The 14,582-nt window shown below is 42.1% G+C and overlaps 1 protein-coding gene across 19 annotated transcripts in view; it reads right to left on the bottom strand.

Moving 5' to 3' along the window:
- Positions 1-11,801, bottom strand: part of LOC139749210 (uncharacterized) — a 48,000-nt gene extending 36,199 nt beyond the window's left edge. For 17 of the 19 annotated variants that reach the window (XR_011712924.1, XR_011712923.1, XR_011712913.1 and 14 more), the window contains exon 1: positions 11,670-11,801. Coding sequence is in view for 3 of the 19 variants with exons in the window: in XM_071662899.1 (XP_071519000.1) it covers positions 11,670-11,728 (59 nt within the window). In the remaining 16 variants the exon portion in view is untranslated. Of the gene's footprint in view, positions 1-9,121; positions 9,518-11,669 lie in introns of those variants that run through there. The other 2 variants (XM_071662901.1, XM_071662900.1) reach the window with 2 other exon arrangements.
- Between the last annotated feature and the right edge of the window lie 2,781 nt (positions 11,802-14,582).

The following is a 14,582-nucleotide window of genomic DNA, read 5'->3' as shown; positions in this document are numbered from 1 at the left end:
GTCTTCCATGCCAATAAATGCCGAAGGACAGAACACGGAAATGGCAATCCAATCCGGTATTCCAGACTTGCCAGCCCAAATGACGAATTTATCTTTCCGGTTTGAGCAGAGACAGTTTTCGTAATCTATATAAAAAAAAAAAAAAAAGGAATACATTGGAGGTTTGTGAACGATAGTCCAAGTATATAGGTATATAGTAACATTAATTCTTCTGAAAGCAAAACTTGGAAACCCATCAGAGCTAAAGTGGTAGGTAGTATAGCATAAAAAAATGTTATGCCAGCTGGTTTTCTATCGCTTTTGAACGCTATTGTGCCAGAAATTATTCTTAAATCTCAACAGTTGACGGAATTATACCCATTATTATTATCATCATCTGTAGTAGTGCTAATACCCAGCCATATATGCTCTTCGAGGTCCTTGCCAAACCCTAAAGTAAGGACATTTCCCTACCCCTCCATCATCATGGGGCAACATGCATCCCTAACCACACGCCATTACACCTTCCTGACGTAGTATTTCTTTAACCACATTCTAGGCCTAACCTAACTACCCTAAAATCGTTTCAGGAGTTATGTTTGCAAGTTGTGTGTGTGTGTGTGTGTGTGTGTGTGTGTGTGTGTGTGTGTGAAAACAATCACCGTCCGATTTACTAGTGGAATTCAGAAACGAATTAGCCTAGTCTAAAACGTCGTAGAGTGAAAATCACCGACAGTCCTTATTTCCCCAAATCAACGGCAATGTGGATGACACTGCGACTTCAGCGTTCATTCAGAACAATCACCGGATTTCCGAAATTCCTCGTCCACCATGTCTCCACAACAGACGCGTCCAGCTTAAATATTACCAAGGTCGGAGGCCGCTGCCAAAACTGCCGCCGGCGTTGTCCGGCTGGCTCAGTGGGTACGAGGTAGGGAGGGAGGGTGGGTGAGTATCCTAGTTCATCTTACAGAATTCCGACACACCAACAGATGATATTTCCGAATGGGAAACAATACTTTGAGAACTTAAGAAAGACGAACTGACAACCAATATTTTGATAACTCAGTAGGACGAACCCGATAAATAATATTTTGATGAATTAACAAGACATCTGGAGAGGTGCGAGGGACGATTCCATGGTATTTCTTTTTCCTGACCGATGTGCAACATCATAAGCTCAAGCATTTCCCGACAAAGGTACATTATGATATAATGGTACGTCATTTCCCGACAGAGGTACGAAATTTCCACGTACAATAAGAGATAATTGTAAGACAATGCCTGACAGAGGGACAATATTACGACATAAATGGTACGACAGTTTGTGAGAGTTGCAATATTAGACGAGAATGATACAATTCACAATAGTAAAATTAAACAACAGAGTGGCACATTAATGCCAGAGATAATAAAGAGGCGAAAAATGAGATTGTTAAGCCCTTAACTGCTCTCTCCCAATAGTCACTTGCTACAGGAAATGTTCCAGAGGAATGGAAATTTGCCAATGTAACACACCGATATTCAAAAACTAATAAATTACTGCCCAAGAATTACATTGCAATTACCTTAACGTCTGTGGTTGGTAAACTTATCAAAACCATCATTTGGTATACGACTGTAAGCCATTTAGAGGACAGTCACAATATTACGATTCTCAGCATGATTTACGACGAAATCGCTCGTCTGACGTATCTGCTTGATTTCTTTTATTGATATAATCAACACGTATGACGAAAGTAGAGCAGTTCATTTTATCTGTTTGACTTCCAAAGAGTATTCAATAAAGTTCCACACCAGAAGGTATTAACATAAGTTGTCACATGGTATAGATGACGTTGTACTTCGATGGTTAAGAAATTAGCTGATAGGCCGTAAACAAAGATCAAATGTGGCAAATGAATTTTAATATCGACAAGTGTTAAGTTTTACTTATCGATAGTTAAATGCAAGCTACATTATGAAATCTGTTGGGCTACAGAAGGTAAATGAGGAAAAGGACTTGGGTGTGATAATAACTGGTGACCAAAAGCAATGCACGAAAGCAGTAAAAAGGGAAGAGTAAAATTCCTGGATTCATAAGGCACGGCTTTCGACATTAAGTCTAGGGAAATTATCCTCACTCTTTACGGCTCATTTGGTGAGTCCCGGTCTCGAATTCTGTGCTCAGCTGTGGTCATCCTACTTGAGGAAAGACATAGAAGGAAATGAGCACATAAGCTTGCTACAAAGATGATTCCCGCTCTACTAAACGAATTAAATTCACATAACTTCCAAAAGAAAAGTTGAAATGATATTTAATACAGGTCTTCCAGGATCGTTAAAGACTTCGACGATAACCTCCATCTAAAGAGCTACTTATGGAAAGACTCGTTTGATTTCACTCGTAGTAAGACTCGTATGATTTCACTCGTAGTAAGACTCGTATGATTTCACTCGTAGTAAGACTCGTATGATTTCACTCGTAGTAAGACTCGTATGATTTCACTCGTAATAAGGCTCGTATGATTTCACTCGTAGTAAGACTCGTATGGTATCACTCTTAGTAATCAATATAAACTCGTTGTACGACCGTTTTACCTCGAATGGGCCGAGGTACTTTATCTTCAATAGGACTGTTAACATATGGAATGATTTATCACAGAAGAGTAGTTGAAAACAGTACCGTAGATGCATTTAAGCACAGACTTGATAAATATTTCGCTTCAGATCCACGATTAACATTATCTAATCCTTACTTATACGAAAAGTTTCAAGTCTTCATCTTTGAAAAAATCTTTCTACTCCTACCCCGAATTTCGGTTCTCTTCCACTAATACGAGCAGCCTCGTTAGGGTCCAATGGCCTATTGAAAAATTCATTCAAATTTACTCCATCAGTATTCTAATGAAATACCATAAACCCGTGGGGTGTCAAAATATTCTAAAACGAGAATACAGTATTCCACTAAAGCTATACAGTATATGGATTGTTGTCTAAAGGAGAAATATTTGGTATTAACTGTTTTAGATGAGATAAATTCTTGGTCAATTTCTCTTAAGTTGGTTTCATTCAAGGTAAAAGACCTCTTAGAGGCCAAGCATAAAATCAAACATAGAAAACGGGCTAAAGAGTGACTTGGCCCGAGTCGAAACCTGACTTTGAACTTTGAATGTCTGATTGTAGATATGAGAGACGGGTCAAAGGTGACGTTATAGTGTTTAACAGCCGTACCACCGTATCCAGGAATATTGTGACTGTGGAACCAAACAAGCAATAACTTCATGACACTTTTCTTTAAAAAAAAAAAGTTGTAAACCTCAGACGCGTGAAATTTTAGAGGTGTGACCTATGGAGGTAATCCACTTAAGTCTCCCCTAAAAAAAAAATATGTTGGAAGCTCAAGCTCTCTCTCTCTCTCTCTCTCTCTCTCTCTACGACTGGTCCATGGCCTAATCCAGGTAGATATCCTTTACAACACGTTTTATGTCCGTTCGTTAAGACTTTGAAATACGAAGTTCTTCCTTAACATGGAACAAAGACATATGGTTGTGGCGTCCTCAAAATAAAAACATCAGACAACCCAACTCATCCCTTAATTCAAGGTCGAAGTCTAGTCTACTACGAATCCTTTCAACTTCAAACCTCAACTCCACAACGCGTCAGATTAAGCAGCAAATACCATCCAAATTTGATGGTTTGAGCTTTACTTAATACCCACATCTGTCACCAACACCAGCATTTTGCTGCATACATCTGAACACTCACCTCACTACCTAAACACGACAATAAGTCATAACTATTATGACTCGTTCAATGCCACAATGAGATGCCAGGAATTTATTCTTTTTTCCCCCTCGACATGGAATTTAACACTCTCTGTTCTGCTACAAATAAACACCTGAAGCATTAAAGCCACTTGGGGCCGTTCTAAATAAATACGATTTCAGAGGAACAATGTTTTTGAGGGGAGGGGAAGGATCTTGGAAAGGCTAGAGAGAGACTTCGGAGACGAGAGCAACCCACACCACACGTAGGTTCTGAGGACAAAACAACCCTCACCTTCAACACAAAATGTCAGGGTGCAGTTCGTCGCGGGCGGCCACTTAACTTGGCAGGATTCCCACACACCATGTCATTCACAACCTCTGCACGAGGGCAGCAACAAGTCCTTTCATCCCTACTGATGAAGATCAGTTTAATCTCCATACGATAATGACTACCTCCCCTCTCTCTCTCTCTCCTCCACGAATTACAGTTATAAGATTATCTGTTCTCCCAAGAAAAAGGTATATATTCTGGATGGTATGGCGGAAAAATATTTTGTACCGTTTTTCGATCGGATACGAAAACATATGTAGATGAATTTAGTCTCAGAGGAAGGCCAGGATCTGTCTCCTCATCCTACCTCCTTGGTCCCAGGGGCTGGCTGGGATTCTTGTCTCTCTCTATCCTACCATGCCTTACATGCACCTAACGATGGTTTCGGAGGTCTTCTACCCCCATGGCTGGGTCTGGGCCTTAAACCTCACCTTACGTGTACCTTACAATAGTTTGGGAGGTCTTCTACTCCCACAGCTAGGTCTGGGACCTCACCTTTCCTTACGTATACCTTACGATGGTTTCGGGGATCATCTACTCCCACAGATGGCTCTGAGACCTTACCTTACCTTATGTATATCTTTAAGATGGTTTTGGGAGGTCTTCTATCCCCACAGCTGGGTCTGGGGCCTTACCGCACCTCCTGTATCCCATTTACGATGGTTTTCGGAGATCTTCTACCCCTCCACGGCTCAGTCTCTGACCTACTCGTATGTTCCTCATTTTTATCACAATCAGGCCGTTGGTATCCGTGGTATTGAGGCCTAAGAAACCAACACACTCGGCTGGCTTATCACAAATCTAGAGTCTTGACCCAACCAGTGTGTGTGTGTGTGTGTGTGTGTGTGTGTGTGTGTAATAAATACACTCAACCCTCAGCCCATTTCTGTAACCGACCTCATACCCACCTATGCAACTGCGTCACTACAAACACTCACTTATCACCGGGCCCAAGCCATAGCAAGTGGGCTGGCAAAACAAAAAAATGAATGACCGCCCAACTGAACTACATACTTGCCCGGCCGCTTGTTAAACCGTGGGTCACTCTCAGTGGCTACAGGCTGATGTATTAGGCCACTCTAGGTACCCCGATTGTCTATACTGTTTTCTCTTGGTAATTATATCTTGTGAGAACCCTAACACCCTCCCTCTCCGGGGATCTAAACCTCTACCAACCTCCCTCTCCGGGGGTCTAAACCTCTACCAACTCTCTCTCAGGGGTTTAAACCTCTACCAACCTCTTCTCTCTCAGGGGTCTAGACCTCTACCAACCTCCCTCTCCGGGGGTCTAAACCTCTACCAACCTCCCTCTCAGGGGGTCTAAACCTCTACCAACCTCCCTCTCCAGGAATCTAAAACTCTACCAACTTTCTCTCTCAGGGGTTTAAACCTCTACCAACCTCTTCTCTCTCAGAGGTCTAAACCTCTACCAACCTCTTCTCTCTCAGAGGTCTAAACCTCTACCAACATCCCTCTCCGGGAGTCGAACCTCCCAACTTCCTTCGCAGCGTCCCACCAACCCCGCCTCACCTCACCACCAGGGGTCTGACCTCACTCCATTATGCCCATTTGCTTCTACATGTGCCGTAAGGTCTGGACCTCACCTCCTCACCTACAAGGGCGTGGCTGCTGCCTGCCACACAACGCCCTAAGGTAAGATCTCTCTCTCTCTCTCTCTCTCTCTCTCTCTCTCTCTCTCTCTCTCTCTCTCTCTCTCTCTCTCTGCCAACGACGAACCGGTTAGATCAGCCTCAAGATAACATGCGTCGGGGCATCCGGTACTCTGGTGGGGGTCACACATCAGGAAGTTGCTTTAAGTCTCGGCGGCAAATATGGTGCTACTGTCAAGAGGAAAAAGAAAACGGGTCTGGAGGCGGTCAACCAACTTTCTAATCTCTCTCTCTCTCTCTCTCTCTCTCTCTCTCTCTCTCTCTCTCTCTCTCTCTCTCTCTCTGTTGTGATCTGTGTCGCAGTCAATGATGTGGTATGTGTCGCAGTCACTGCTGTGGTCTGTGTAGCGGTCAATGATGTGGTCACTACTGTGGTCTGTGCCGTGGTCACTACTGTGGTCTGTGTAGCGGTCACTGATGTGGTCTAAACCCTGACCTGACCTTTCCCTTCATGTCAAGGCAAAGGTCAAGTCGTCAACATATCTTAGGACCCTACCATCGTGCTCAGGGAAGACACCATCACACATAACATGATATTTAAGACGTTTCGTTACTTTGAAAAGTCATCGTGTTATTCACCGTCACCCTTGACCCAACAGTTACCATATAAAGAGCGGGAAAAGTAAACAATTCTATAGCCTAAGCAGCACTTTCATCAACAGGCGTTCTGCTAATATGTGTAATCATCAAGATGAGAAAAAAAAAAAAAAAACATACGAACGCCCCAGTAATTTACTATCTATATATGAAGTTCTTTTCATCTAAACTTGGGTAATGGTTGTGACAACATTGCTTAAGGTATAAAATCTTACGAAAGGAACTGAGTGGAAGATCAGAGTTCCAGAATATAAGGAACTCAACCGAAAAAAAAAATTGAAAAACACTGAACACTGAGAGAGTAAAGTCCCGATCACGCCTTGTAAGAAGTTTACGAAATCTACCTTAATGTAAGCAACTGAGAAGCAACAAAAGCCAATGGCAAGGGACAGACAAATCTGACGAACCTATGGCGATCACACACACACACACACACACACACACACACACACACACGTCTCCCTAAAATGAAAGGAAGTATTTTCAAATACGTAAGAACTGTAATATACGCAGCAGTAGAGAGTAAAGACTGAGTAAAGATGGTGATGAGAAGAAGAGTCGAGACAGTGGGATGTAGAAGTAGGAAAAGAGATGCATAAGGAAAGAAAGTTAGACAAATGACGGTGGATTGCACAACCAAATATAGCACTTATATTCTTCACCAAGGATCCCATTAGGCTCCATTGGAAAATACAGGGAAAACATTACAATACTACTACTACTACTACTAAAAATAATAATAATAACAATAATAATAATAATAATGATAATAATAATAATAGTGCAGTGGTCATTTCGACACAATTACTTCATTATCAATACATTTTTTGCCCTTACATTCCAGTCTAGTTACCAATATTCTGAGAACAGCCTGTTGTAAATCTACTCCCAAGAAATGACGTCACTGTTACCGTAAAATAAGGCTAATGAGTAAAGATCATAATTCAAGTTCTATATACATACGAATGTACAATACTTTCACTTTCGGTCATGTCTGTCCCGCATCGTATAAACAAAAGAACTAAACAAGCTGTTAGGCTTATTTAAGTCTTTAATCTCTTCAACAATTCAACCGCTCATGAAAACTTGTGGTCCAAGCATGAAACTGAAGAGCTCTTACATTTTTCACAACTGACTTCGAGACAGAAACCAAAAGCTGTCATCACAACACGATCAATATAATACATATGAATTTCAAACACCAAGACCACTGGATCCTAACTAGGCTGTTTATGGTAAGGGAAGAACGCATAAACCTATGGATTAAAAAGATAGAAGAGAGATTTTTGAAGACCTTTAAACTCGTCGTGTAACTAATATTCATCATATCTATACTTAAGCGTATCTAATGATGGCGAATAGACTTAGGAATATCCTTAAATGACCCAGAAACGTCATGTAACACGAATACTTCAATTTTCAGCAAAACTCACGTTAAAACATCAAAACCAAAGTCCCAAATAATCCCTTCTCCAGACTAAGTGTCTAGGTTTTAAATAAATCTCATAATTTGGAGGCTAACCATCTACCATCAAATAATATCATGAAGATCCTGTGTAGTCTTTAAAACATGCAATACATCATCGTCTATCATCATCTACATACCCCACCCCCATCCCTTCAAGACGCAGGTACTCTCGCTGCCTATACCCCTCCCTTGTTGACGTTCGACAGATCAGCTGTGCCAGACCTCATGGGAGCAGCGATGCTGATTAGCATTACCAACTATACACTCGCTTGTCCCTGCTGCTGCTGCTGCTCAACACACGTTTCCTCTTTGACCTTGCACACTTTTGCACACACTTGTACGCACTATAAACCGATAAACAAACAAATGCACTTGGCAACTGCTACACTTCGTTGCTAGGTTATCCACCATTCACGCATATATGCACCCGTGAAGAGATTAGATGTCAGCATCTTATCAGCAACTCAGAGGACACACAATTCTCATCCTACCATATTTCACGCAGTTGCACATCACATTCCTAGCCACTAGAGCAATCCCGAACACTCAAACATCTAACATTCAGACTCCTAGGCAATTTAAAGTTTAGTGACGCCTTCTCAAAACAGATTTTCGTTACTGATCAGTCAATATAGATTCGTAATTCGATGACAGAAATATTCCACCTGCTGTGACCACTGCAAAGATGTTTGGTGAGATTTTGTCGTGGTTGCTGGCAATGCGTTTTTGCTAAAACCAAATTTACGGACACTAAATCTACGGAAAGAGACAGACAGCAGCAACCTAAGAAACATCCCCAAACGTAAAGTAACGGACCAATCTCTAAGTAAACTACCATTCTCTTTTAAGTAATTACCAAGACGTAATATTCGACACAGAAGCGGGATGTGTCATGAAATTTATCAACTGCCGAATTCTGTGACAATTACTCCATCTACATCTCCCTAATCCTTCAGTACTTCCATACTCGACTTCCTCTCCCACATAATCAAGGCATCACTTCCTTATAGGAGTTAATCCCACACAGGAGTTGGTCTTAACACAGGCGAACCAGATATTTGCCGTTCACATTAAGGACAATTGCTTGTAATTGGCCCAGATTAACTACGTCCTTTAATAAAAAAAAAAAAAAGGCAACTGGGCAGAGTGACAGTGATATTCTGGTGTATTTTGGTAATTTTTTGTCAGCCTTAATTACGACACCGTGGCATATGGGCACCTATATATACACAAACTATTTCTCTAGCTAGCCACGTTAAGGTACACAGGTATATGAAAAAAATAATTAGCTTCAAACTATAAACAAAAAAAATTTCAAAACACTAACCTTAAGGCCATGTGTGTTGTCATCTTGTCACTCTTGACGAACAATACTCCTGAAAGCCTGAAGTTAGTCCAAGGGGAATATGTATACAGGTATATACTTCAGGAACTTTCACAATTACAGGTGACAGATATCTGGCGTCAGTTTCCAGTGACCAGAAGTTGCTGGTTCAGATACAAACACCTTTATGGTAATCACCTCCACAACACTTGTCTACATAAGGCGCTGAGCTTCATGTACCACACACTTGGGTTCTTGTCAGAAGAAACACTCAAGTCTCCAACTGATGTTTGTAGATGGCGTACCGTTTTACAGTTTCTCTGGTCACAGGTCACTTGTTGCACGAGTTCTGGCACGACCGACACATGTGGCTGACTGGGTACTACTGACTGTGCGCGAACTCGTCCAAAGTCGCCCACGCATACAAGAAAACGAGATGTTGGCTCAGGGGGACTGAAATATTTTTGGCTATGATTCCTCGCTCAGGGTAGAATTACGAAATAGATCGTGATCCTGCTGTAGTTGCCATATCCCAGCTGATAATTCCTAGGAGTTCATTTATTCCCGTTAATTGATTTGAAGTGAATGAAAATAAGGATAATGATAAAAATGTAACGTAGCCATACGTATGAGAACTGGACACATGACTATTATGTATCTTCCCAAAGACGCCTCTGTATAGAGAGATTTCAAACTTGATGACCAATTCTATTGCCATGGGAATAAGGAGAAGGTATCTAGGTCACGTAAACAAACAGACGATGCGCAGTGTCTCATGCCAACAGGATGTTGCTAAGTGATGCGGAGCTTTAAAAGTTTAGTCATATATATATATATATATATATATATATATATATATATATATATATATATATATATATATATATATATATTGTAATGACTTCTAAAGTACAGTTACAAATCGATGAATCAATGTAACACAAGCTAAATAAGCATAAGTGTGTAACCGACTGGGTTGTTTTTTTATTTAGATCATCTCGTTGATCAAAAAAAAAAAAAAAAAAGAAAACTGCAAGATAAGTGAGGGTAAATAGGTGGAGTCTCGTAGGGACTGAGGTGCATTAGTGAGAAGGGAGTTCTATGTGTTCTCCCTCCCCTCTCCAACATTTACCTTGTTTCATCTCTACAAAATGTGTTCGTTCAGAAACGCTCGCCAGGTTCAAGCCTAGCAAGGACCCTCCCTTGTCAATGACAGCCCGTTCTAGAGGTGCCACAACTGGCAAGCTGGTCGGTGCGTGTATTTTCGGAGTGTCATTACCGGCACAGACCGTCTATGTGTTATCACGGTGCCATTACTGGCACGGGTCGGGGTGTGTGTGTGTGTGTGCTCTCAAGGTTGTGTCATCAATGACACAGATCAGGTGCGCTCTCAGTGTGACATTTTTGGCACAGGGTGGATGTATGGGCGCTTTAAGGTTGTGTATGACAAGTAAGGTGTTAAGTTGAAGACTACGACGTCAAGTGGATTTTGCTGACCAGTATCACTGGAGAATAGGTGGCTTGAATTTGGTATCAGGGAAAGGTTAGGTACATACTATGGCTGCCTTTTATTCTTTTTCTTATTAATGTTTGATCATGAATGAACCCTAACTTCGCACTTTAATCCGCTAGAGAGACTATTTTTCAGAGTAGTTTGACAGCAGCTGGACTGTTTGTTGGATAGTCAAGAGTAAATTTTCATGACTGCAACATTTTTTACCGGTCTCTCTCTCTCTCTCTCTCTCTCTCTCTCTCTCTCTCTCTCTCTCTCTCTCTCTCTCTCTCTCTCTCTCTCTCTCAATACGATCTGTTGACTACCTTTATGGCCCCCCAACTCCTAATCCTTACATGGATTATAAGTGCATTACGAGTGGTAAGCACTCGTATCCAGATGTGTCTGTCTGCCTGCCTGTCTGTCTGTCTGTCTGTCCATTCGCGAAATAAAAATCAACCTTTATATTACCTGTAATGGCTTTGTCAAAGTGAGTGATATCGAGGTTGGGGGATCTACTGATGATGGCTTTTGCGACTAAGATGAGGGCGAAGAAAACAGCGAGTATAAAATGATCCAAGCTAGGCTCAAGGCCGACTTCAAGCCGGTTATAGCTTCAGCCTTGCTTAGTAAGATAATATTGAGAAGATAGATAGGATCTAATGAAGATAAGGATGACCCTGTAAACATGTGTCATGAAAATGTTTCTAAGTGATCACAAAGATGTAGTGATGATAAGGGCGTGTTGAAGGTGTAATAAATAGAAGGATGTAGTGAACATATGTGTTAATGAAGACGTACGTGTATTGAAGATGGTCTTAAGTGAAGATGACGACAGTAAAGACGGCATTTTTTTACTGAAACCCTTACATGATCCAAGTTAGGTTCAAAATTGACCAAAGTTTTACGAAGAAATATTTCTGTCAGCTGTACATAAAGCATTTCTAGATATCGGTCAAGGTCATCAGTAGCCTATCATGTCGACTAATGCTTAATTCCTAAGCTGTATTTTCCATAGAAATGATAGAATGTAACGTAATAATACTAGAATTCAAATACCGTAATGTCATCAAACAGAGATTACATGCAGGGAGATCCGGGCGTGCGGCAGTCTGCATGCTAAGCGACGACCAACGTTTCCCAGGTCAAGTCGGCTTGTACGTGGACTATTCACATCCAGCACGGTGGTCCCAGCCTACGTCCTTGGTACAGCTCTCTGTTTGCGTCCACACACTGTTAAGATTCTCTTGAGGCTCATGTCGTGGATTGACCCGCACTCTTGTTCGACCTCTGCTGGTGCCCCTCTGGAATTAAAGTTATCAGTGTCTCTCAAAGACATATTACTGGCTCGTTACCCTTACAGGGGAATGAGCCTTGCACACCTTATTTATACAGACATCCTGCGTAACAGAGTGAGGTATGGCTTACCGTCCTGGTAGATTTTAACGCGGGGAACTTTCCAAGGTGCTTGGATACTCACTGACCCCAGTCAACCCACTCGTCTCTATTCTGCGTAATGTCGGTTGCCATGTGTTGTATTACCAAGGTAATTTATTTCAGCATCCTTGGTTAATTACTCCACCAGTTCACTTTTTCACACTCGATACATTTTCATTGTCGCTTTCGTTATCCTTACAGTCTAAAGTATTATTCAGTAATGACTAGTTTAACAAGAATATCCTTACTAATTTCTCAATGTGTGAGTGAGGCGTGGGTGATTCATAAACCCTGGCGACAGAAATCACTGGGGTTGGCCTAATGTTTGCACACACACAAGCTTCTTATCTCCCAGCCCTGCTCTGTCCTGTGTGTGTGTGTGTGTGTGTGTAAGTTGCGACGAAGAGAATAATGGGATGCTCAAGCTTACGGACTCTAGGATGTCTTACGACGTTTTTAGACGTCGTTTCTTCACATATATAACTTCCCTGCACTTGATCCCACTTTTGGTGACTCGCCGATGTTTCTCGGAAAATGTTGCTTTCGCAGCCAACTAATGAGACCCGAAACTTTAATTTATATACTTAAACGTACTTATAACTGGATGCAGAATCTAGACTCGTGACTAATACATGCAGTCCGGATTTTTATTACATGCCTGGCCAACTCGTTCACTCCGCTGAGAAAATATGGATAACGTGTTTGAGCGACATACGGTAATGAATGTTTTTTTTTTTTTTTCCCCTTTCATGAGCAGAGGCCAGGGTTACACCACATCTGAGTTCAGTAACATTACTGACTATCGTTACTTACATACGAGCTCTGAAGATACGTAACGTTGGCAAGGATAGTATAGCAGGTTACAGAGTGGTGGTATATTACAACAACGAAGGGTTCATGAGCGATGGCGTTCGATGCAGTCAATGTTCGTAGCCCTCACCAGTAAGTCCAGTGGGCATGATAATTCAAATTTGAAACAGATACATACTCAGTAGGAAACGAAAATTTTGTGTCGTATTGCCGGACTGGCGTCAAAGGCTTCACGTCGGCAACTGAAAGTTGATGTGATTCATACCATGTGATGTCGGGGGGGGGGGGGGGGGGGGAGTAAAAGATAACGCTGGTGTGACGCGTTCACACTTCGCGTCAAGGATGCGGCATGCATCATCATCCGGAGAATACCACTATCTGCTGGCGACCAGTACCGAGGATGAGTCAGTGGCAACTGCACGGCATGCGGGTGTGGTATAATAGGAGAAATCTGAGTACATAGCCAAGAGGTTATTGCACCTAAGGGTTGTGGGTGAGGCCACAGTGTGAAGTATGATTGAAGCGAGCGTGAAGCAGAGGGCCACACGGTATAGGGGGGAGGATGGAAGAGAATATGAATAAAACGAAGAGTGTGAGTCAAGAATACGGGTTAGAGGAACACGTGGATGTGGGAAATGATTAAGGCTGGATATACGAGAAGGATTGGGTCAGGCAGGATGTGGTGGCGCCAGTCAAACAGTGAGTGTGTGTGATCTCTTTTGGGCATGACCCGTGAGCCCGGTGGTATGACGACTCATGGGTAATGATGGCTTTTGGCCTCCGACCCGACCCCAAAGAGGGTCGGGTCAAAGGTAACGTCATTACATTTTCGAGAGCAGCACCTTCGTCTTCACTGATTCTCTCATTATGCCCAAAGGTCATACTGTTCGTGTCCATTGCTCGTACCGTCGTACTCGAGGGGCCGTACCGTCGTATTCATCCATAAACATACAACTATGGTGACATCACACACCCATTCCATGGACCGACCTTTACTTGGAACCATTCACTATCCTCTCTTCCTACTCGTACACATGCCTTACACCCTTGATAAAAAAAAAAAAAAACTTTCTAACAGCTTGCCTCCCACACCATGTACTCTTAAGACCTTCCACAGAGCATCTTTATCAACTCTATCATATGCCTTCTCCAGATCCATAAATGCCACATACAAATCCAATTGGTTTTCTAAATATTTCTCTCAGATATTCTTTCAATCAAACACTGATCCATACATCCTCTACCACTACTGAAACCAAACTGTTCCTCTCCAGTCTGAGGCTCTGTACATGCCTTCACCCTCTCAATCAATAACCTTCCATACAACTTACCAAGTACAGTATACTTAACAAACAAGCACCTCAGTAGTTTGAACACTCATCTTTATCCCCTTTGTCTTTACACAGTGGCACTATTCCGCCAATCCTCAGGCACTTCACCAAGATCCCTATGTACGTTGAATAGCCTTGCTAACCAATCAACAACGCAGTCATCCCCTTTCCTAATAGATTCAATAGCAATACCATCCAAACCCGCCGCATTTCATCTTACGCAAGGTTTTCACCACCACTTCTCTCTTCATCAAAACACTCTCCAAGACTCTCTCACTTCGCACACCACCCCGACCAAAACACATTACATCTGCCACTCTATCATATCATCAAACACTTTCAATAGTACTTCAAAATACTCACACTATCTCCTCACTTCACTACCTATTATCAC

Source organism: Panulirus ornatus, chromosome 6, assembly GCF_036320965.1.
Source record: "Panulirus ornatus isolate Po-2019 chromosome 6, ASM3632096v1, whole genome shotgun sequence".
Lineage (NCBI taxonomy): Eukaryota > Metazoa > Arthropoda > Malacostraca > Decapoda > Palinuridae > Panulirus > Panulirus ornatus.
This window is presented reverse-complemented; position numbering and strand designations above follow the sequence as displayed.